Source organism: Notamacropus eugenii, chromosome 6, assembly GCF_028372415.1.
Source record: "Notamacropus eugenii isolate mMacEug1 chromosome 6, mMacEug1.pri_v2, whole genome shotgun sequence".
Lineage (NCBI taxonomy): Eukaryota > Metazoa > Chordata > Mammalia > Diprotodontia > Macropodidae > Notamacropus > Notamacropus eugenii.
Window position 1 is genome coordinate 206088827 of NC_092877.1, and position 22027 is coordinate 206110853.

Below are 22027 nucleotides of genomic sequence, written 5' to 3' on the forward strand. Positions count from 1 at the left end.
AGAGTACGGAGAAGGTGGGTTCATATCCTGCCTCTGATACTTAATGCTGGTGTCTTTTTGGACAGATTACTTCCTCCCTGGGCATGAAGTTGCTCATCTGTAAAATGAATTGGTTGGACTAGATCAGAGGTGTCAAACACTGTAGACCATGGGCTCATGCAACCCACAACATTCCAGAGTGTGCCCCAAACCAGATTAAAATGTGGTTGTTTTTCCCTTTTTTAAAATTCTTATAAGGGATTACTCTAGGAGGAGTAGATGGGAGGAGCATATTGAAAAATGTAGTTTACCTAAAAAACAGATAGCAAAAATTTATTTTAAAAAAAAGACATTTTAAAAAATAGTCATCATCACAGTAGGTTCTGGTAGCACATGCTTTCAAGATAATGCAAACTGAACAGTCTCCTTTGACCTCTTAAAAGGACAGTGCTGCCAGGTTAGGGAGATGGTGAAATGTATCCCTTTCCTAGGCTCAGTAAATACCATTTTGAGATCTCAGAGTCTCTCACAAAGATAGCAGCTATTCAATAAATAAATGTACTAACAGTTTGCCAACAGAAATGGAGACATAGTTCCTATCTATTCATTTTCTCATCATTGTTGAATGTTTGCTGTGCTTCCCCCCTGACCCCCACTCCTTACCCTTCCTATAAATATAAATTGAAAGTGCTAGCCTGAATAAAGCCCTTTTCCATTGGCAGTGAAGACTTGACAGTGAAGTTTCGGTTTCTTTTGTTTGCTCACTGGCACCTTGTTATGATTGAATGGGTCCAGTCCCTTTTCAAACAGCACTTACATTGTTCCTTGCAAGCAGGAGTGGCAGAAAGAGCGTTCCACCAAGGAGGCAGTCACAGGAACCAAGGTGACAAAGTTTTTTGGTATAAAAGCCTGAGCAGGGAGCTGAGCATATGCCATTCAGAACACAGAAAGCGTTTGATAGAAAGAATCTCTGGGCTCAAGCTAGAACTCTCACCTACCTGCCATGACTTCTCTTCTGTTGGACATACTATATGAAACCTACACCCAGGCTCCTCCTCCTAGCAAGGACTTCCATCATTTTATCATCACAAAAAAAGAGGTAAAAGTTTTTAAAAGAGGGCAACATATTCTAGCTTCGATTTTTCAGTATATTTGTGAGACTTTACTACAGACTTTTTTAGTTGGCAAAACTTTGGTGAATGAAAATCAACATATTCTCTAATAGTGGGATAACTAACATTTTATCTATAACCACTCTATTACAGAGGCATTCGATCATTCATTCTTAAATACTTCAATGGATTGGTAATCTCCTCTGTGTCTTCTCCCTAGTGAATCAGATCTTTTTTTTTTTTTAATGGAACTTTGGGGCACCTAGGTGGCCCAGTGGATATAGCACAAAGTCAGGAGGACCTGAGTTCAAATTCATCTTCAGACTTTTACTAGCTATGTGACAATCCTGATTGCCTCCTTTGAAAAAATGAAATTTTAATTCTGATTCTGAACTTATTGAAATGGAATGAGTATTTGCAGATACATAGTAGAACAGAAAAAAGAAGCATGATACATGAAACTTAGGCATCAAGGTGACCGAGTCACTAGAACACTGGTTTCAGGGTCAAGACAATTTGAGTTCAAATCCTGCCTCTGACATTTCCTAGCTGTGTGACCCTGGACAAGTCACTTAACCTCTCCCAGTCTCAATTTTTTTTTTTATCTGTAAATTGGTGATAATAATAATACTATCTATCTCACAGGTATGTTGTTAGCATCAGTTAAGTTAGAATATGTAAAACATTTTGCAAACCTTAAAGCTCATTATAAATACTAGTTATTTTTCATAAGTGTAGGTCTTCATTATATCCAGTCTTCTTTTCTTTTTAAGTGTATAATAAGATCAACCTATAGCAGTCAAAACTGTCCTGCTTATCTTTTCCTATTGTTCTCTTCATTTCAGTGAATTAGTCTCAGCCCATCTTTTCCTGTTTATTATTTCATGCCTGGGTTATTCGCCCCATGCCCTTGTTGACTCTAGTTTGTAACTGCACAATATTGTTTGAAAAAGGCTTAGGCCTCATTTATGTAGAAATGAGAACTTTGACAGCCAGTAGCGAACTCCTCCTCTCACCCCCCATCCCCTGTTTGAATACTTAGATTTATATATGCTTTATCCTCCCTAGAGGGAAAGTTGAGTGTCTTCAAGTGGGGATGGGAGAGGATGAGAGAGGTAGTGGGGATAAATTTATTCTTTCAAGCTATTTATGGATCATTTACATAAAGCACTCTCCTTTTGTGAAGACCCAATGTGCAACTATTCTATACATAGGAGCAGTGGGCACATATCATGCCAAGTGTAGGAGGATGCCCCTCCTACAGTCTAGAGAGCAATATTAGGATTTTCAGAGCTACCGTTTTTCACTGGGTGAAAAGTATCCACCACCGAGGGCATTGGGGGAGGGATGGTAAGATGGAGTAGAAATATGTTCCTGACATCCAGAATTAAAAAGCACCATGATATAATAGATAAGGCTCTGGCCTTGGAGTCAGGAAGACCTGGATTCAAATCCAGTTCAGGAATTTATTGGCTAAGTGATTGAGGGATTTCTTTGTGACTCGGTTTTGTTTTGTTTTTTTTACTTCCAAGATGAGGGTGTCAGAATGGATGACCTCTAAGGTCTCTTCTAGTTCCAAATCTATGATCCTCTGTGATCCTAGGAGTTTACCTATAAAAAAACTACATTATTGATGGTGGTTATATATGCTGGCTGGCCCTGGGCATGCATATAACACTTTTTAATGCACAAAAGATTTTCTACTACCAAATTATTCATTGTAAATGTATATATGGTGAAAAAAAATTTGTGGGCTAGTCTGGTATAATGTTAATTAGAGTTAAACATCTTCCCTAACCACTAATAGGCTTCACCTGAAGTCCATTAAGGGAAGCTTGATTAGAGGAGGCTTGTTCTGGAGTTATTAATGAAAACCTTTTGTTAATAAGGCACTGGATCGTGAGGGTCATGATGCCCTCTGGCTCTGAAAAGTGCATATATACTCTCAGGTGAGGTTTTGCTTTGAGGGCTTACTCTTTGGAAGAAGGTTCTTGTGATAGGACTAGATGAGACTCTGAATAGCCATTAAGGAGCTCCCCACGAGCACCTCCCCCACCCCCACCCCACCAGAAAGGCAATCATTTTATTCTTAACTGACTCTTTAAGTCAGAACAGACTATATCCATCACACTTCCCAAAACAACTATTCCAAACCTTGCCTTCCCTCTTCAAGCCTCCTATACAGTCCCTTCCTTTTCCCCATTCATCGGAGGACCTTTGTCATACATCCCTGAGAAAAAAAGGTGCCATTTCATCATGGATTCCCTCTTCTCTCATGTAGATTGATTTGAGCTTTATCCCTCTGAGGGACCTATGTTTCTTACATAGTACTCTCACGCTTGCTATAGTCTAACCAACTAGCCTTTTTATTTCTTGTATGTGATATTCTCATTTTCCATCTCTATACCTCTACTGAGGCTGCCCCCCCATGCTTAGAATGCACCCTCTTCCCATCTTACAAGCTCTGGCCTGCTCTGAATCTCGGCTCAAGTACTATCCCTTGCATGAAGTCTTTCCTGATCCCTGTAGCTGTGTGTCTCTTTCCCAATTGCTTTTTTTTTAGTAGATATATACATATACACACACATAAACACATGTATATATGTGTATATACATACATGTACACATATATTTATGTGTATATACATGTGTGTCTACATGTACACATACATGTGTATATTTCACCATATGTAACTCAAGTTAAAGATCCCTCCCCATTAATAGGCCTCAGGTGGAGCCCATTAAGGGAAACTTGTTTAGGGAAGACTTGTTTTGGAGGAAGGGTCACACCTTTTATAATTAATGAGACACTGGGTCAGGAGGGTCGTGACATATACATACATACATACATACACACATACATACATACATACACACATACATACATACTCTGAGGTAAGGTTTTACTTTGGGGGCTTACTCTTTGGAAGAAGGTTCATGTGCCAGTGTAGAAAGTTTTAAATACCAGGTTGAGGATTTTGTATTATTACCTAGAGGTGAGAGGGAGCACTGATGATTTTTGAGTAGGGGAGTGATGTTATTAGGTCTGTGTGGTTTTTTATATTTATTTTTTTCCAATTACATGTAAAAATTTTGAACATTTGCTTTTTTAAAATTTTGAGTTCCAAATTCTCTCCCTCACTTCCCTCCATCCCCCTTCATTAAGAAGGCAAGTAATTTTATACAGGTTATACACACATGCAGTCACACAAAACATTTCTATATTAGTCATGCTATGAAAGAAAATAGACAAAAAAAAGAAAAACAAAGAAGTTAAAAAAAACTATGCTTTGATCTTCATTCAAATTCCATCAGTTCTTTCTCTGGAGGTAGACAGCATTTTTCATTATGAATCCTTTGGAATTGTCTTGGATCATAGCTAACTCATTCACAGTTGATCATTGTATAATATGGCTGTTACTGGGTACAGTGTTCTCCTGGTTCTGCTCATTTCACTTTGTATCAATTCAAGAGATTGTCCAGGTTTTTTGAAAGCAAATTGCTTTTTATTTCTTATAGCACAATAATATTCCATCACAGTCATATACCACAACTTGTTCAACCATTCCCCAATTGATGGACAACTCCTCAATTTCCAATTCTTTGCCACCATAAAAAGAGCTGCTATAAATATTTTGTACATATAGGTCCTTTTATTTTTGTTTGTTTTTTATCTACAAGTCTGTATTTTAAGAATATCAACTTGCCAGCTATGTGGAGGCTAAATTGAAGAGAGAAGAGCCTGGAAACTAGTAACTTAGAATGAGAGATAATGGGCAGACAGTTCACATCTTCTAGTGGCATCCTTCCATTGTTAAAAGAATACAGAGAAGGCACCTAGCATGTTGTGTAGACCCATTGTGGAGAACTTATGGGAGGACTTGAATGAGAATAACAGCTTTGGCAGACAGAAGAATGGGTTGAGATCAGCACAGGTGGAGAGACTACCCACATGTGTAAGATCACAAATATGCTAAAGTACTGGAGAACGGATTGGACTAGGGATGACTTCTTCAGTATTCTGAATGAGTGATTTTGTGATTTCTCAGCTCTTGTTTGGAGAATTTTTTTCTTTAGGGTTTCTTCCTCTCCCCTTCCCATCCTCCCTGCTCTCCCTGACACAAATCTCTTCCTTGGTTTTGTTCTCCTGGCAGATTATTTGGAAGTCATGGAGCATAACTTTACGAACTGGACCAGGAACAGCCGTCCTTCGAGAGACAAGGAGACCACATGCAGAATTTGTGCTGAATGAGCAGCAACACAGCAAGTATTTGAGGCTCCATGTTCTAGCTCCTGTGCCCAGTGGCACCTGTTATTTCCCTGACTAGCCTGGGTCTGTCAATCTGCTGGCTGAAAATGACCTTCCGTTTCAGAGAAAACTTTGGGGTTCTGAATGATCAGTCCATAGGTGGAGTACAAAGATGATGTTAAGGGATGGCATCCAGGGATCACAATCAGCTTTGTTTCAGTGCTGCCCACTTCAGTGCGGAGTCTACTTGTCATTTTCTTGTTGTTCAGTCCCATCCAACTCTTTGTGACCCCATGGATCATACTGTCCATGAGATTTTCTTGGCAAAGGTATTGGAGTGAATTGCTGTTTCATCCTCCGGTGGATTAAGGCAAACAGAGGTTAAGTGAGTTGCCCAGGATCACACAGCTAGTAAATATCTGAAGTATTTGAATTCAGGTTTTCCTGACTCGAGGCTCAGTGCTCTATTCACTAAGACCCCCAGTTGCCTTCAAGTCAAACAGAGGTTAAATGACTTGCCCAAGGTCACACAGCTAGTAAGTGTCTGAGGCCAGATTTTTTTTTTTATTTAACTTTTAACATTTATTTTCACAAAATTTTGGGTTACAAATTTTCTCCCCTTTTATCCCCTCCCCCCCCAAACCCAAGCATTCTAATTGCCCCTGTGACCAATCTGCTCTCTCTTCTATCCTCCCTCTCTGCCCTTGTCTCCGTCTTCTCTTTTGTCCTGTAGGGCCAGATAGCTTTCTTTACCCCTTAACCTGTATTTCTTATTTCCTAGTGGTAAGAACATTACAGTTGCTCCTAACACTTTGAGTTCCAACTTCTTTAGCTCCCTCCCTCTCCACCTCTTCCCTTTGGAGGGCAAGCAATTCAATATAGGCCAAATCTGTGTAGTTTTGCAAATGATTTCCATACTAGTTGTGTTGTATAGGACTAACTATATTTCCCTCCATCCTATCCTGTCCCCCATTACTTCTATTCTCTTATGATCCTTTCCCTCCCCATGAGTGTTGACCTCGAATTGCATTCTCCTCCCCATGCCCTTCCCTTTATCCTCCCTCCCACCCTGCTTGTGCCCTTGTCCCCCACTCTCCTGTATTGTGAGATAGGTTTTCCTATCAAAATGAGTGTGCATTTTGTTCTTTCCTTTAGTGGAATGTGATGAGAGTAGACCTCATGTTTTTCTCTTGCCTCCCCTCTTTATCCCTCCGCTAATAAGTCTTTTGCTTGCCTCTTTTATGAGAGATAATTTGCCCCATTCCATTTCCCCCTTTCTCCTCCCCATATATTTCTCTCTCACTGCTTGATTTCATTTTTTTTTTTAAGATATGATCCCATCCTCTTCAATTCACTCTGTGCACTCTGTCTCTATGTATGTGTGCGTGTGTGCATGTGTGTGTGTGTACTCCCACCCAGTACCCAGATACTGAAATGTTTCAAGTTACAAATATTGTCTTTCCATGTAGGAATGTAAACAGTTCAACTTTAGTAAGTCCCTTATGACTTCTCTTTGCTGTTCACCTTTTCATGGTTCTCTTCATTCTTGTGTTTGAAAGTCAAATTTTCTTTTCAGCTCTGGTCTTTTCATCAAGAAAACCTGAAAATCCTCCATTTCATTGAAAGACCATTTTTTCTCCTGAAGTATTATACTCAGTTTTGCTGGGTAGGTGATTCTTGGTTTTAGTCCTAGTTCCTTTGACTTCTGGAATATCCTATTCCATTCCCTTCGATCCCTTAATGTAGAGGGTGCTAGATCTTGTGTTATCCTGATTGTATTTCCACAATACTTGAATTGTTTCTTTCTAGCTGCTTGCAATATTTTCTCTTTGACCTGGGAATTCTGGAATTTGGCCACAATGTTCCTAGGAGTTTCTCTTTTTGGATCTCTTCCATGCGGTGTTCTGCAGATTCCTTGAATATTTATTTTGCCCTCTGGTTCTAGAATCTCAGGGCAGTTTTCCTTGATAATTTCATGGAAGATGATGTCTAGGCTCTTCTCTTGATCATGGTTTTCAGGTAGTCCCAGAATTTTTACATTGTCTCTCCTGAATCTATTTTCCAGGTCAGTTGTTTTTCCAATAAGATATTTCACATTATCTTCCATTTTTCCAATCTTCTCGCTATGTTCTGTGATATCTGTCTTTCTCATAAAGTCCTTAGCATCTATCTGTGCCATTCTAGTTTTGAAAGAACTATTTTCTTCAGTGAGCTTTTGAATCTCCTTTTCCATTTGGCTAATTCTGCTTTTGAAAGCATTCTTCTCCTCATTGGCTTTTTGAACCTCTTTTGCCAATTGAGTTAGGCTAGTTTTCAAGGTGTTAATTTCTTCAACATTTTTTTGGTTCTCCTTTAGCAGGGAGCTGATCTGCTTTTCATGCTTCTCTTTCATCCCTCTCATTTCTCTTCCCAGTTTTTCCTCCACCTCTCTAACTTGATTTTCAAAATTCTTTTTGAGCTCTTCCATGGCCTGAGCCCATTGGGTGGGCTGGGACACAGAATCCTTGATTTCTGTGTCTTTGTCTGATGGTAAGCATTGTTCTTCCTCATCAGAGAGGAAGGGAGGAAATGTCTGTTCTCTGAGAAAGTAGCCATCAATAGTTTTATTTCTTTTCCCTTTTCTGGGCATTCTCCCCAGCCAGTGACTTGACCTCTGAATATTCTCCTCACACCCACCTCGCCTCCTGGTCCTCCCAGCCAGCGTTTGGGGTCTGAGATTCAAATGCTGCTTCCAGCCTTAGGGCTTTTGGTGGGGGCAGGGCTGCTATTCAGTGTGAGAATTAAGTTCAGATGGTCAGGTCGAGGCAGGGCCGCCTCTCAGGCTCAGTTCCCTCAGGGGGTTTATGTACAGACCTTCCACAATGGATCCAGGCTCCCGCCCACTTGGGGAGCCCCTGTCTGCAACTGCCTCTCAGCTTCTATCTCCCGGGGGGGCCCGAGCCATGGGGGCACCCCACTCCCCTCTCAACCCGCCAAAGAGACTCTCTCACCGACCCCGTCACCTGTGGGTGGAGGGGCTTGTGCCGCTGCTGGAGATCCCGTCCCTGAAGCCTGCTCGGATCTGTACCTCTCAGAGCCGCGGCCGCAGCAGGTCTGGGCTGGGCTCCGCGTCTGCAGCGCGATGGACCTTTTGCGAGAGGTTTGCAGGTCCCTCTGTGGCCGCTGGAGATCCCGTCCCCGTAGCCCGCTCGGATCTTTTCCTCACGGTGTCACGGCCGCTGCAGGGCTGCACTCAGCTCCCAGTCCCGGCGCCCAGCCCGCAGCGCGAAGGACCCCCCGCGAGAGGTTTGCAGGTCTCTCCGGAACAGAAATCTCCCTCGCTCCAATATTCCGTGGCCTCTGGGTGCAGAATTCACCGTGAGTTGGTCCCCTCTAGCCGTTCTGTGGGTTGTGGGTTTGGAGCTATGTGTATGTGCGTCTTTCTACTCCGCCATCTTGGCTCCGCCCTGAGGCCAGATTTAAACTCAAGTCTTTCTGATTCTAGAAACTGAGCCACCTAGTTGCTTCCTCCATTATTAACCATAATTAAGAGAAGAAGTAGGATGGCTAGAGAGCTAGACACTAGCCAGGAAGGTCTAGGTTCCAGTTCCACCTATGACATGTTGGTACTGGCTACATGATCCTAACCTCTCAGTTAAGCAGGCACTATCTAAGACTGTAACACGCAGATTTGCATTGGCAGAGGAAATTCCTTTCGTGGAGGCTTCTACAAGCTAGGGGGAAAGAGATGGCAAGGAGTGAACCTAACCCCAGATTACAATGCTTCCTAAAAGTCCGGCCTGCATCTTCCCATGTGTTTTTGTTTAGTGCCTGAAGTTGATACTTCCTCCATCATCTTTAAGAATCAGCATTTCCTTTCACACTTTCACCAATGACCAGTGTAGGAAGTCTGATAAGGTCCACTGGATAGTATCTGTGGTTAGCTGCTTGGGAAGCCAAGGTTATCGTGGTTCCACTATCAACTCCTTGGGATCAAATTAGGTCTGAGCCAACCTAGTTTTCCAGAAGCAAGGAGGCTATTTCTTTCAATATTGTTCCTGGTGGGACTTCAGAGGATATTGGGAGATAAGCACTTTCTTCCTGGTGGGATTCACTTTACTGCTATTTCTCAAGTGACCCTTCTGGAATCTAGACAAATCCAGACTCCCTCATCCCTTGAATGACCAAAATCCTCATATGTATGGATTAGAAATAATTTAGTTTCCCCGGTTTTCTTGAGACTAAGGTTGGTGCCAAACCAAAGAGGCCACCATCTGTAAGCAAGAGGTGGTACTAGGAACTTAGGCTAGTGATCTTAATCAGAAACTGAGCCAATAAACCTACTGAGCACCCTGGTGCCTTTGTCTCCTCTTTCCTTTGTAGGGGAGTTGCTTCTCTGGGAGTTCACTTCTCTTTAGGAGATGCCTTTCTCTTCCTATCAACTTGCTCCTTTCTCTGCTGAGTATGACTTGCTTTTCAAAGTCCAGTGACAAATGGCCACTGCTAGCCATAAGTAAAGTTAAAATACCCCTACTTATTCTCCCTATCCTGCCTGCTGTTATTACCAGCTTGTGATTTCCTCCTGCCCCACTTCCCCCAAGCACATGAAGCTCCAAATTCTTTTCCAGCCTCTTAACAGTTAAATGATCACTCTTCAACGTTGCCCACCTTCCTGAACTAGCTCCCAAACCGTCAGGTTCTGACCTGTCCAAACCACCTATTTCTTCTTTCTACAGTAAGGCTCGATCTCTTCTTCTCCTTATTTGTAAGGATTAAACAAAACACACACAACAATTTTATTGCATTTACTGACTAAGGAACAAAGTGAACATCAGGGTCAAAGGTGTACATGTGTTTATACATGCACATATACATCTATACCTTATATATACACATATATCTATATATAGATATATCTCTACTTGATACACATATATGTACGTATATGTGTGTATGTGCACATACATACATATATATATATATATATACACTATATATATATGTGTCTGTGTCTGTTTATGTATATTTCCCCTCCAGAGAGAAGTAGGGAGGTTTAAAGTGAGTAAATGCCCTACCATGCAATCAACCCTCATAGGGAGAAGAAAAGGAGAAGGGAAAAAGGTCATAGGTTTGTTTTCCCATCCTGAACTGAGCAACATCTTTTGGACTCATATGTACCCTAGTTCAGAAGTTCACATAACTGCTCTCCACCTCCTCTCCACTCACTATAGTATCTGCTTCCTCTCTCTGCTTCCTGCTTGCTTCTCCCATCTTGTCTACTTGACACCTCCATTTTCAACTCATAAATTCCCTCTTCCGAGGTCAGAATGAGTGACACTGAGGAATTTTCCCTCATGTCAAGAATCAAAGTACCCTCATGGCTTAAAGAATGCTGATAAGGGGAGACCACTGGCCAAGAACCAGCCCCACCTGCCTCCCCTCGTTCTTCGTTCAAGTCTTTTGGGTGAGCTCCAAGAGGAGGTTTACCAACTCCAAACAAGTCTTGTGCTTGTGCCTACTCATACTGTAACTGTCCAAACAAATACTGCAGTTATTGCCATGCTGATTAGCCTTAAAATATACATTCTAGTTCTAAGTTACATCCTTTGTCACTCCTAAGTAAGAAGAGAAGATCTGAAGACCAAATCTGTGTCTTTTCATGACCTAATGGAGATTGCTTCAAAGACTGGGAAGTTCAGTGTAACTTCTGTGCTATTCTGAAATGAAATCCTTATGAATCTCCTCATGAGCTTATCCAAGGTTGCAGGTGTGGATAGAGTGCTGGGCCTGGAGTCAGGAAGAGCTGAGTTCAAATCTGGCCTGAGACACTTACTAGCTGTGTGACCCTCTTTGCTCAGTTTCCTCATCTGTAAAATGAGCTGAAGAAGGAAATGGCAAACCACTCCAGTATCTCTGCCAAGAAAATATCAAACGGGGTCGCAGATAGTCAGACATGACTGAGCAAGAATAATAGTAGGTGTGTGGATTTTAATGAAGCATTTGACAAAATCTTTCATGGTGTTCTTGTGGAAACTATAGAGCAATGAGGATCATGTAACAGGAGAGATAGGTGGATTAGGAACTAGTTGGCCAGACCTGTAGTAGTATTTAATAGTTTAATGTCACCATGGAAGGAAGGCTCCAGTGGAATGAACCAGGAATTTCTCTTCGGCCTCATGATGTTTAACCATTTCATAAGTGACTGGGATAAAGGAATAGACAGTATATTTATCACATTTACAGATGACAGAAAGTTAGAAGAGATAGCTAACACCCTTGACGACAGTCATAATTGAAAAAGATGTTGATGGGCAAAAACGTTGGGCAGATCTAACAAATCAGTCAATTAGTTAATTAAGCAGAATTTATTAAGTGCCTCCTATGTGCCAGGCACCATACTAGATGCAGGGGAGGGGGTGCAGGGTCAAGTATAGATTTATGGATCGTTCCATTATAATTAGACTGTAGCTCTGGTGAGGAAGTAGAATTGAATAGATAGATCTGGGAGTCATCTGAGCAGAGGTGATTATTGAAACCATGGGAGACCTTAACGGGATCACCAAAAGAGTGAATGTGGAGAGAGGAGAAGATCCAGAACAGAACCTTAACAGGTACCCCATGGTTAGGGAGCAGGATATAGGTGATGATACTGCCAAGGAAACCGAGAAGAGTTTAGAGAGGTAGAAGGAGAACCAAGTAAATGTCACAAAAGCCCAGAGGCAAGAGTATATTTGGAGGAGAGGCTGGTTAACAGGGTCAAATGCTTCAGAGACAACCATGAAGACTGAGAAGAGACCATTAGATAGAGCAATTAAAGAGACATCATTGGTAACCTTGGAGAGAGCAAATTCAGTTGAGTGATTAGTTCAGACCCCTACAATTACCAAATGTTTGAGGTAGAAGGGATATTAGCAAACATTTACTTGAATCCTCTCATTTTACAGATGAGGAAACTGAAAGTGACCATTGGAAGGTAACCCAGTTTATTAATGACAGAGCCAGGAACCAAACCTGCCATCAGGGCTATGAACTTCCCACTGTGAGCAAACCTCACGCCTTCCTCAAGACTTCCTCTGAAGGGTTAGAAATGCTTTTTCTGAACAGGAGTGTGGGGAGAGTACACAGAGACTCCTTTTAGTGTCGGCAAGGTGGTGTTTGCCATGGGCAAAAGGAGAATAAAGGGCCTATGGGAAACCTCCCATTATCCTTTACAGAATCATCGTATAATACGGCTGTTTTCTAAGCTGGTTCTAGTACCAGGTCTACATTGTATAATTACTTTGGTCTTGAATGCCACATATAAAACCTGAGTGTTTAGTCTGTTTTATTTTTCAGTGTATATGTGTATGTATGTATGTATAGCTATATACACATCTTTGTATATGTGTATAAATACATACACATAACACACAACACAATATACATGTGTATGTATGTTTATGCTTATACATATTCACATAATTCATCTATACACAGACAATGCATACATATGTATATGAGTGAGTACATGTATGTTTATGCACACATATGTTCATGTGTACACACTTGTATACAAACACATTATGTATACATACATACATGCATACCTATCTATATATCTCTTCATGATTTCGTTGACATAGGGTTCAATCAAGAGGGAAACTCCCTTTCCCAGTGTAAGTCTGCTGGCCCCGTTCTGCATCTTCTCATCTTAGTTGTTGAGAGCGATGAATGATTTGATCAAGTTCACACATCTAGTATGAGTTAGCTTAGATTTAGGGGATGCAGCCTGTTTTGGAGGGTAGGCTATATTTGGACCAACACAATAAACAAACCATTCCATACGGAATTATAAACATAGAGAAATATATCAATTCCTCCTGGTGGTATTATTTCTAATTTCAAACTATGATGTGGGTTTGGGGTTTGCTTTTTTTTTTTTTTTGAGATTAAAAAGAGTAATTGGATTTTGAAGTGAGGCATCTGGTACTTCTATATAAGGAAGTAGAAAGCTTTTAGTATTCAGGTCTATACTTTGTTTCTGCCTCAGCAAGATGGACTTCGAGAACAAAATGAAATATGTTCATTCATCTGAAAGATGTCATTTTCTATCTGATGTGCCTGAGCAAATCACATTCACTGGGTCATTAAGCGTTACTGTGGAAACTTGCCAAGTCTTCATGCAAATTATCAGTTAATTTTGTTGTTAGTTATTTCAAGTGATCTGCATTTGTGGTTGTCGGTGTGGGAGAGAAAAGAGGGAAGCAAACCACTAAATAATATTTTGAAAAACATTTTTAAAAAAAGAATGAATATTTCTGTTATTAAGTGCTTACCTACCTCTGCATGGAACACTGTAATTAATGGTCTAGCTTTTCTTACAACCAAATGGACTCGTTTATGTCTTTAAATATTGCAAAGTCAATGAGACAAAGTAGAAAAACGTAATGAACCTGAAATAAGTAGATGATTAGGTTTAGATTTTAGCTGTATCATTAACTAGAAATGTGAGCCTAGGCAAGTCACTTAATTCTGAGTCTCAACTTTCTCATCAGTAAAATGGGGATTATAATATTCGATATTATATCACAGATTGTTGTAAGGAAAATACTTTGTAAATCTTATAGTGCTTTATGTAACAACAACAATAATAAAAGTTGTTATTATTGTTATATAAAACCACCACTTGGAACTAATGCTAATTTAAGTCATCACCACCCTCGTTGGCCTCCTTGCCTCAAGTGTCTTCCCTTTTCCAATGACCATCTACCATATGACTGTTTTTCCTAAAGAACAGGTCTGACCATGCTATTCCCCTGCTCAAAAATCTTCAGTGGCTCCCTACTGCCTTTAGAATAAAATACAAACTCTTCAACTTGATATTTAATGTCTTCTGTAATCTGGCTCCATCCTAACTTTCCAGTCTTACTTTACAGTCCTTAGTATACCGTATATAATCTAACTTCCTGTCTATAATTAATAATAGTCTATAATCTATAAATCTATAATTTAACTTCCATCCTAGCTGCATGGTACAGGGCAGGCAGCCCTGTATTGTATATTATCAGCAGAATGTGATTTTGCATTGGGGAAGAGAATTCTGACACAGCCCTGCTTAACTACAGGAAAAGTAGAACTGATGGGGAAGTTTGGAGAGGAAAGCCTTCATTTCATGATTCCAGATGCTCTTGGAGAGTGACTCCAGATCCATGGAGAGAAAGACAGAGGGACAGAGACAGAGACAGAGAGAAACAGAGAAAGAGGGAGAAACATAAAGAGAGGCAGAGACAAAGAGAAACTTTAGAAACTCCAGACATATAGGGGTAGCTGGCCTTTTAACATATCTGTGATTTTCAGCTTGCTTCCCCAGGGATTCTGGAGAATTTCCCCTAGGCGAGATTGAGGCCTCTTTCTTGGTTGAGCTGAGATCTCATCTCATTCTTATATAAAGAGTTCACTCATTTTTGTGTATTTTCTGTCATTTCCAGATCTGTAGACCTCCTTCAACTTTTTTTTGCTATTTGCTTTTATAAATGGGTTTTAAGTGCTATTTTGTGATGATCTTTTGTGTAACTAGCATCTGGTGAGGAGTCAAACCTGTGAGGGTAAGTTTGGGTTACCCTTCCCATATGAGGAATTGCTACCAGGCAACCTAAAACTTTCTTGTTTTAAACCTAAAAAATTACATCTCCTGAACAGCAATATTTAGGAAGACTGATAAAATTCTAGACTGGTATCCATATCTCTCAGAGGAGAATAAAATAATAGTGTCTTGTGGCATGTTTGAATGTCCTCAAGGCAGGAACCACAGTCCTCTTTGCAGAATAGTGGGTAAGATTTCAGAGATATCTATCCATGCCTCCCAGGAGCCATTTAGACAATCCATGTGGACATACGTAACTGACATGGACAAAACATACTTTACATGCCATTCCAACCAAACTGAACTGTTAACTGTCTTTTTAACTCAAAGTCCATCTCCAGCATCTGTATATTCCCACAAACCATCCTTCATCCTTGGAATGCACTCCCTCCACATTCTCTGCATTTTAGAATTGTTTGTTTCCACTAAAGCTCAGTTCACATGCTACATCTTACATGAAACTTTCTCTGGTGCCCCAGTTTTTATTCCCAAACCTGGTGTAGAGGTGACCCAGGATATTCAAAGGCTATACCAGCCAGCTCTAGGTGGTCTAGGAAGGTTGGAAATTCTTAGGTAATCCGCTGGTGGTTACTGTATCTTTTTGGATGAGATCATAAGATTATAGATTCAGAGATAGAAGGTCCTTAAAGGAAATCTAGACCACATTCTCCCTCCCTCCCTCCCTCCCTCTCTCCCTCCCTCCCTCCCTCCCTGCCTCTCTCTCTCTCTCTCTCTCTCTCTCTGACAGTTGAAGAAAGGGAAGGAGATTAAATGATTTGTCCAAAGTTACATGGGTAGTATCTGAAGCAGGATTTGAACCTAGGTCCCCTGACAGTAAAGCCAGTATTTATCTACTGCATAACACTGCCATCAGAGGTTTCCCCGCACCGAACCCCGCCCCCCCCTTTTTAACCAGTCAGTCCTCAGATTTCTTTAACATAAGGAAGTCTCCAGAGAGACACTTCCACCCTTGATGCTAAATTTCCTCTGATGTGGATGGACAACCCCTCTGTAACTTGGGGAGCACTGAGGATCTTTGCCTTGTCAATGAACACACAATTGGTGTGTGTGTGTGTGTGTGTGTGTGTGTGTGTGTGTCAGAGGGAGAACTTGACCGCAGGCCTTCTTGTCTCTGACCCTGGCCCCTCAGATCCACTGGGCTATGCTATGCTGCCTCTCCAAGGACTTAGAGACTCACAGAATTTAGAGCTAAAACCCAAAAGGACCTTAGAGATCTGATCCAACTCCCTCATTTTGTGGATAAGCAACCTGAGACCAAGACAGGGAAAGTGATTTGTCCAAGATCACATCACTAGTAAGTGGCAGAGTTGGCACTAGATCTGGGAACTTCTGACTCCTAGTATATGTAGCTCTTCGTACTGTCTCCCATTGCCGAGTAGGAGTCATTGCCAGAGGGTTGGCCATCAGGTGATATATGTGTATGTGAATAGATAAGCAAACAAACGAAGAGTGAATGAATAAATGAACATTGGTCGTGGCAAGTCATCTGTTACTGAACTAGCAGAGTTAATTAGTGGAGACAGAGATTCTAGACTGTAATCTAAAGACCCATAGTGATCACCCTGGGAGTAGAGGAAGAACTTCAGATCTTTCTAACTTAAAAAGAGGTAGCAACAGTGCATTTAAATATTGGTTGTGCTTTAATACAAAGTGAGTATTGCATCCATCACTTGGACTGCAGTTCCTTTATTACTGCTTCCCCTGTTAGCTGTTTTTTTAAAATGCTTGTTCCAGAGACCAGTGTAGAAGTAACCCCTCCCCGTAATGTATTTTTTTTTTAAATGAAAAGGTGTCTTGGGTCTTGATATGTCTTATTTTAATTTCTCTCTTTGCTTTTCAGAACAATTGCAGAATGTGTTTGGCAAGAAAGTGCTAGAATATGCTTTGAATTTATGTCGTGGGCATTATGATTTTTTAGTTCGAATGCCTGACAACCTACTCATACACATCTTCTCTTTCTTGGATTTGGATGACATTGGACAGTTGTCGAAAACCTGCAAAAAATTCCAAAAGGTAGCTTTGTGAAATATTTTGAAGCTAAGGAAAAAAAAGTTCATTTGGGAAACATAAAGGTGCTCCATGCAATGGAAGTTGTACTAGGGTAGGCCTCCATCCACTGGAGGAACTGGTTCCCCTAGCTAAATAGAGTCATCTGTATTGGGGTTATCAGCAGCTTTATACACACGCGCGCGCGCTTACACACACACGTATATATGTATATACACACACATACATGTGTGTGTATGTATGTATACATTTACACATATGTATGTATACATTTATTTATTAGGAGTTAAAGTTTCCAGATTCCTCTGTTCTATACGTACTTAACTTGCATGTATTTAACAATGCCAGAGATTTCAACCGTTTATAGACTTTTTGTTTCTTCTTGAAGGCCCTGACCATTTTTAAGCCCCATCTCAGTTTTGTTTCTCACTGCCTGAACTTTGTCCCCATGACCCCATATGGTCATCTTTTCTTCTCTCCCCACCCCCACCTTCACACATACATCTTATCTTCACCTCTGAGAATGTAAGTTCCATGAGGACAGAGACTTCTTTTTTTGGTTGTTTTTTTTTTTTTTATCTCCAGCATTAACATAGCACCTGGCACAGTAAGCACCTAATAAACGCTTATCAGCAAAGGGGAGCTCCTTATTTCCTGAGGAAACCTATCAATACTTTTGGTCAGTTCAAAGTGTTAGCAAGTTTTTCCTTACATGGAGTGTATCTATTTTTTTCTGCAATTTCAACCCATTGCTCTCTCTCTTTTTTTTAATTTTTAATTTTTTTTGTCCAATGGGGTCAAGCAGAACAACTCTTATCATGGCAGCCCATTACAGACTTGAGGGCACGAGGGCATCTATCACTGCCTTCTCATGGCTTCTCTTCTCAAGTATAAACATTCAAGCTTTTTTTTTTTTTTTAGGCTAATCCTTACATGACATATTCTTCAGTCCCCTCACCATCCTATTCATGCTCTTCTGTACCCATTCAATTTGTGAATGTCCTTCCTAAGCTATGGTGCTTAGAACTGGAAATCATGTGGCAGATTTCAGTTAGTGAGTATAGAGTATGATGGAATTATCACCTCCCTCATTCTAGACATTATACTTCTCTTAATGAAAGCTGAGCATATTCTCTTTTTTGTTGCTGTCATATCACACTATTGACTCATACTGTTTTTTTTAATTAATTTCATTTATTTTCAGTGTTATACAATCACTACATATAACTTAGATTTTTTCCCCCTCCCTCCTCCCTCCCTCCTCCCTCCCTCCCCCCTCCCTCCCCAAGACAGCATACAATTTTATATAGGTTCTACACATACATTCCTATTAAATACATTTTCACTATAGTCATGCTGTGTAGAAGAAGTAAAATGAATGGGAGAAATCATCTAACAAACCAAAATATAATACACACACACACACACACACACACACACAAAATGATCTGCTACTTTCTGCAATTGAATTCCATAGTTCTTTCTCTGGATGTGGAATGCATTTTTCCTTAAAAGACCATTGGGAATTTTTTTAAGTCCTTGCGTTGCAATGAAGTTCCAAGTCTACCAGAAAACACTCTTGCACACGGTGGTCATTGCTGTGCACAAAGTTCTCCTGGTTCTGCTCCTTTCACTCAGCATCAGTTCTTATAAGTCTTTCCAGGCCTCTCTGAAGTCTTCCTGTTCATCATTTCTTATAGCACAATAGTACTCCATTACATTCATATACCACAATTTATTCAGCTATTCCCCAATTGATGGGCATCCCCTTGATTTCCAGTTTTTGGCCACCACAAAGAGAACTGCTATAAATATTTTTGTACATGTGGGACCCTTTCCCATTCTTATGATCTCTTGAGGATACAGTCCTAGAAGCAACATTGCTGGGTTAAAGGGTATGCATATTTTTGTAGTCCTTTGGGCATTGTTCCAAATTGCTCTCCAGAAAGGTTGGATCAGCTCACAGCTCCACCAACAATGACTTAGTGTTCCAACTCTCCCACATCCTCTCCAACATTTATCATCTTCTTGTTCTGTCGTAGTTGCCAATCTGATAGGTGTGATGTGGTACCTCAGAGTTGTTCCATATCTTTTTGATATGAACAAGTCCCACGTCCTCCATACTGGAGATGTTACCAGTTTCTTTCAATGGTTTGTAATTATTATTAATATAATTGTGTTCAAACAGAAACCATTATTTCACTTAGAATCTTTACAAGGAAACAAGAAATACATGTAGAAAACTAGGGACAGGAGTCAAATAGCTTCCAGATTCCTCAGTTTCACACTTAACTCAGGTATTTGCATGTATTCAATAATGCCAGAAACTTCATCTAGTTATTTGACTCAAGGTTACAAAACACGTGGAGGGGTAGGTTGGAGGGAAAGGGCTCCTAAGGAGTTCTGCAAATATTTGAAATGGGTATCATAGATGATAGAGGCACTGTGACATGGTGGATGGCCTCAGAGACAGGACAAACTGAAATTTGGATCTAGTTTCTGACACGTACCAGCTATTGTAACCCAGGGTAAGTCACTTAAATTTTCAGTGTCCTAGGCTAAGGACCTGTATTGGTCAAGGGAGTTTTCTCACCTTGTAGGTCTCTATACCAATGAAATCAAAGGTCCGGTTCTATTTCCCACTTACTTCAACCAAAAATGTTAATTACCATTAAAAGCTATCACTAAAGTTCTACACCAGCCAGATGCTAGGGAGTTTGCTTGCTTCTGAATTAGGAAAAACATTAGTTGGTTTAGTTTCTACCAGATTAGTGATAATGTTTCACTGAGTCATTCAATCAACATTTATAATTATGCTATGTTTGTAACCATTTATCTTTCAAATGCCAACATTTTTCTTTTCAGATGTGCAACAGTGAAGAATTCTGGGAGAAGATTAGAATATTGCAAAACAAAAGTGCCTTCGACATAAAGAGAGTAGGACTAATGGTTTATAAGAAGCTGATAAATTTTCATAAAAAAACAGACCATCAGAGGCAGCCCAGGGGGAGGAGACAAACTGCATTCTTCTAAACACTGAAACAGTCATTTTTATTCAGCGACTGGGATCACAATTGTATCGTGTTTATGGCTGCAACTAAGGTGGCAAATTTGAGTGATGTAATTTACATACGTAGGTATGCATGTGTGTGCAGTCTGCATCTGAAATGTTTTCAGAATAAAAATGAATTTTTTCAGTGCTTACTTAGCACATAAGAAGCACTTAATAAATGCCTTTTCATTTATTTGATTGCTTAAATTTGGGGGAATAGCAATATCCACAGGTCATTATTTGACAAAACATGTCAAATATGGATGAGGTGATTATTAGGGTATAAAAGCATATTTCCTCTAGATCAGTGGCCTCCAAAGCTAGCCCCCTGAGGGTGGTTTATGAAATAACCACCCAATGGTAGGTGGTCAACCCCTCAGAGAAGGGGAAGATGGGTTGTATCCACCTCCATCTCCCCATAGCCAATTGTGGGCTTGTCTCCAATGCAAGTACATCATACCCTTTAATTTTTCCCACTCGAAAGCCCTTCAGAGCTTTCCTTCCTGAGCAACACCCAGTATCAGCCTTCTTGGATAATACCTAAATCTGACCCAGGCACCTATAGCAACTGAGCAGGCAAATTCTATCCTGTTCCCCTCTCTGTCTGCCCCACTTTCCCCCCACTTTAGTCAACTTACTTCTCTGGTTCACCACAACAAAATTGAGTTCTGAAATGGGCTGAAGAATAAGCTTCACTCTACCCACTTTTTATTTTTTTCAGTGGGGAAAGAGGATGAGTGGGCATAGATGTTTTCTTTCTCCCCACCCAGATCTGACATTTCTGAAATTTTGTAGTTCAATGGAAATACCCTTCCATTAGCTTTCCAGTCTCCAAGGTTCTCAACCTGCTCCCTTCTCTCAGTTGAGACTTCTTTCTTCAGTTACCAGCAATCCAATGGCCAAAAATGTCTTTGTTTTCATCCTTCCTTATTTCTCTAGCATTGGACCCTGTTGAAGTCTCCTGGATACCTACTTTCTTCTGTTAGGCTTTATACTACTGTGCTGGCTCTTCATCTCTCACCATTCTTCATTCACTTTTGCTGGATAATCTTATCATGTCCTCTAATTATAGTTATGTACGCCATGGCTCTGTCTTGGGTTGTCCTTCCCCCTACTTCCCATACACTCACTATATGACTTCATCAGTTCCCATGGGCTTAATCATTGGGTCTATGCAGCTGACTGACTTATATAACCAATCCTAGATCTTTTGCTCCAGTTCTACATCACAAACTGTCCGCTGGACATTTTCAACTGGATGGTCCATAGACATCTCTAACTAAAAGTAAAGAACCCTTTACTTTTCCACCCAAACTCAACTCCTTTCTCATATCCATTTCAATTGAGCAAAACATTCTTCTAGCCACCCAGGTTGTCATTAGCCTTGATTTCTCACTGTGCCTCATTTTGTGGCTGTTAGTTGTGTCTGCATTTGGGGTTTTCTTTGCGAAGATACTGGAATGGTTTGCCATTCCCTTCTCCAGTTCATTTTACAGACGAGAAATCAGGATTAAATGACTTACCCAGTCACACTGCTAGTATACAAGGCCAGATTAGAATTTATGTAGATGAATGAGTCTTCCTGACTTCAGGCCCAGCACTCTATCCAGTGCGTTACACAGCTGCCTCTTGTTACATGGATCCAAATCAGCTACCAAAATCTTGTTTCTATTTCCACATCTTTTATAACTTTCCTTCTAATTACCTAGCTCAGGGCTCCATTACCTCTCACCTGGACTATGGCGATAGCCTCTGACTAGGCACATAACTATTAAGTTTGGGAACCACTGCTTTAGTGAAGAACAATGTCATTTACATCTAGTATATTAGACAGAATACCATAATAAACGTAGACACATGCAATAAGATCACTGAAGGACTCCAGATGACTGAAATCTTCTCCTCCCTGTACCACCTTTCTATATAATATGGACAAATTATTTGCCTTTCCAAATCCTTTCACAGGTCCAGCTTTTAGGAAGCTCAGTAAGTGAACATACTGTTAA

The 22027-nt window shown here is 40.5% G+C and overlaps 1 protein-coding gene across 1 annotated transcript; it reads left to right on the forward strand.

The window, feature by feature from the left end:
• The first annotated feature begins 895 nt into the window (after positions 1-895).
• Positions 896-20099, forward strand: LOC140512622 (F-box only protein 36-like). Its single transcript, XM_072621857.1, has 4 exons — positions 896-1078; positions 5246-5354; positions 16803-16975; positions 19835-20099. Exons 1-4 carry the CDS (start codon positions 983-985, stop codon positions 20000-20002), a joined length of 546 nt encoding a protein of 181 aa, XP_072477958.1. The 5' UTR covers positions 896-982; the 3' UTR covers positions 20003-20099.
• The last annotated feature ends 1928 nt before the right edge of the window (positions 20100-22027 follow it).

Excerpts from the sequence above, each read along its gene's own strand:
- LOC140512622 (XM_072621857.1), top strand. The coding sequence starts at position 983 with ATGACTTCTCTTCTGTTGGACATACTATATGAAACCTACACCCAGGCT. Across the intron at positions 1,079-5,245 it reads TTATCATCACAAAAAAAGAG|ATTATTTGGAAGTCATGGAG; the intron begins GTAAAAGTTTTT and ends TTCTCCTGGCAG. Across the intron at positions 5,355-16,802 it reads GCTGAATGAGCAGCAACACA|AACAATTGCAGAATGTGTTT; the intron begins GCAAGTATTTGA and ends TTTGCTTTTCAG.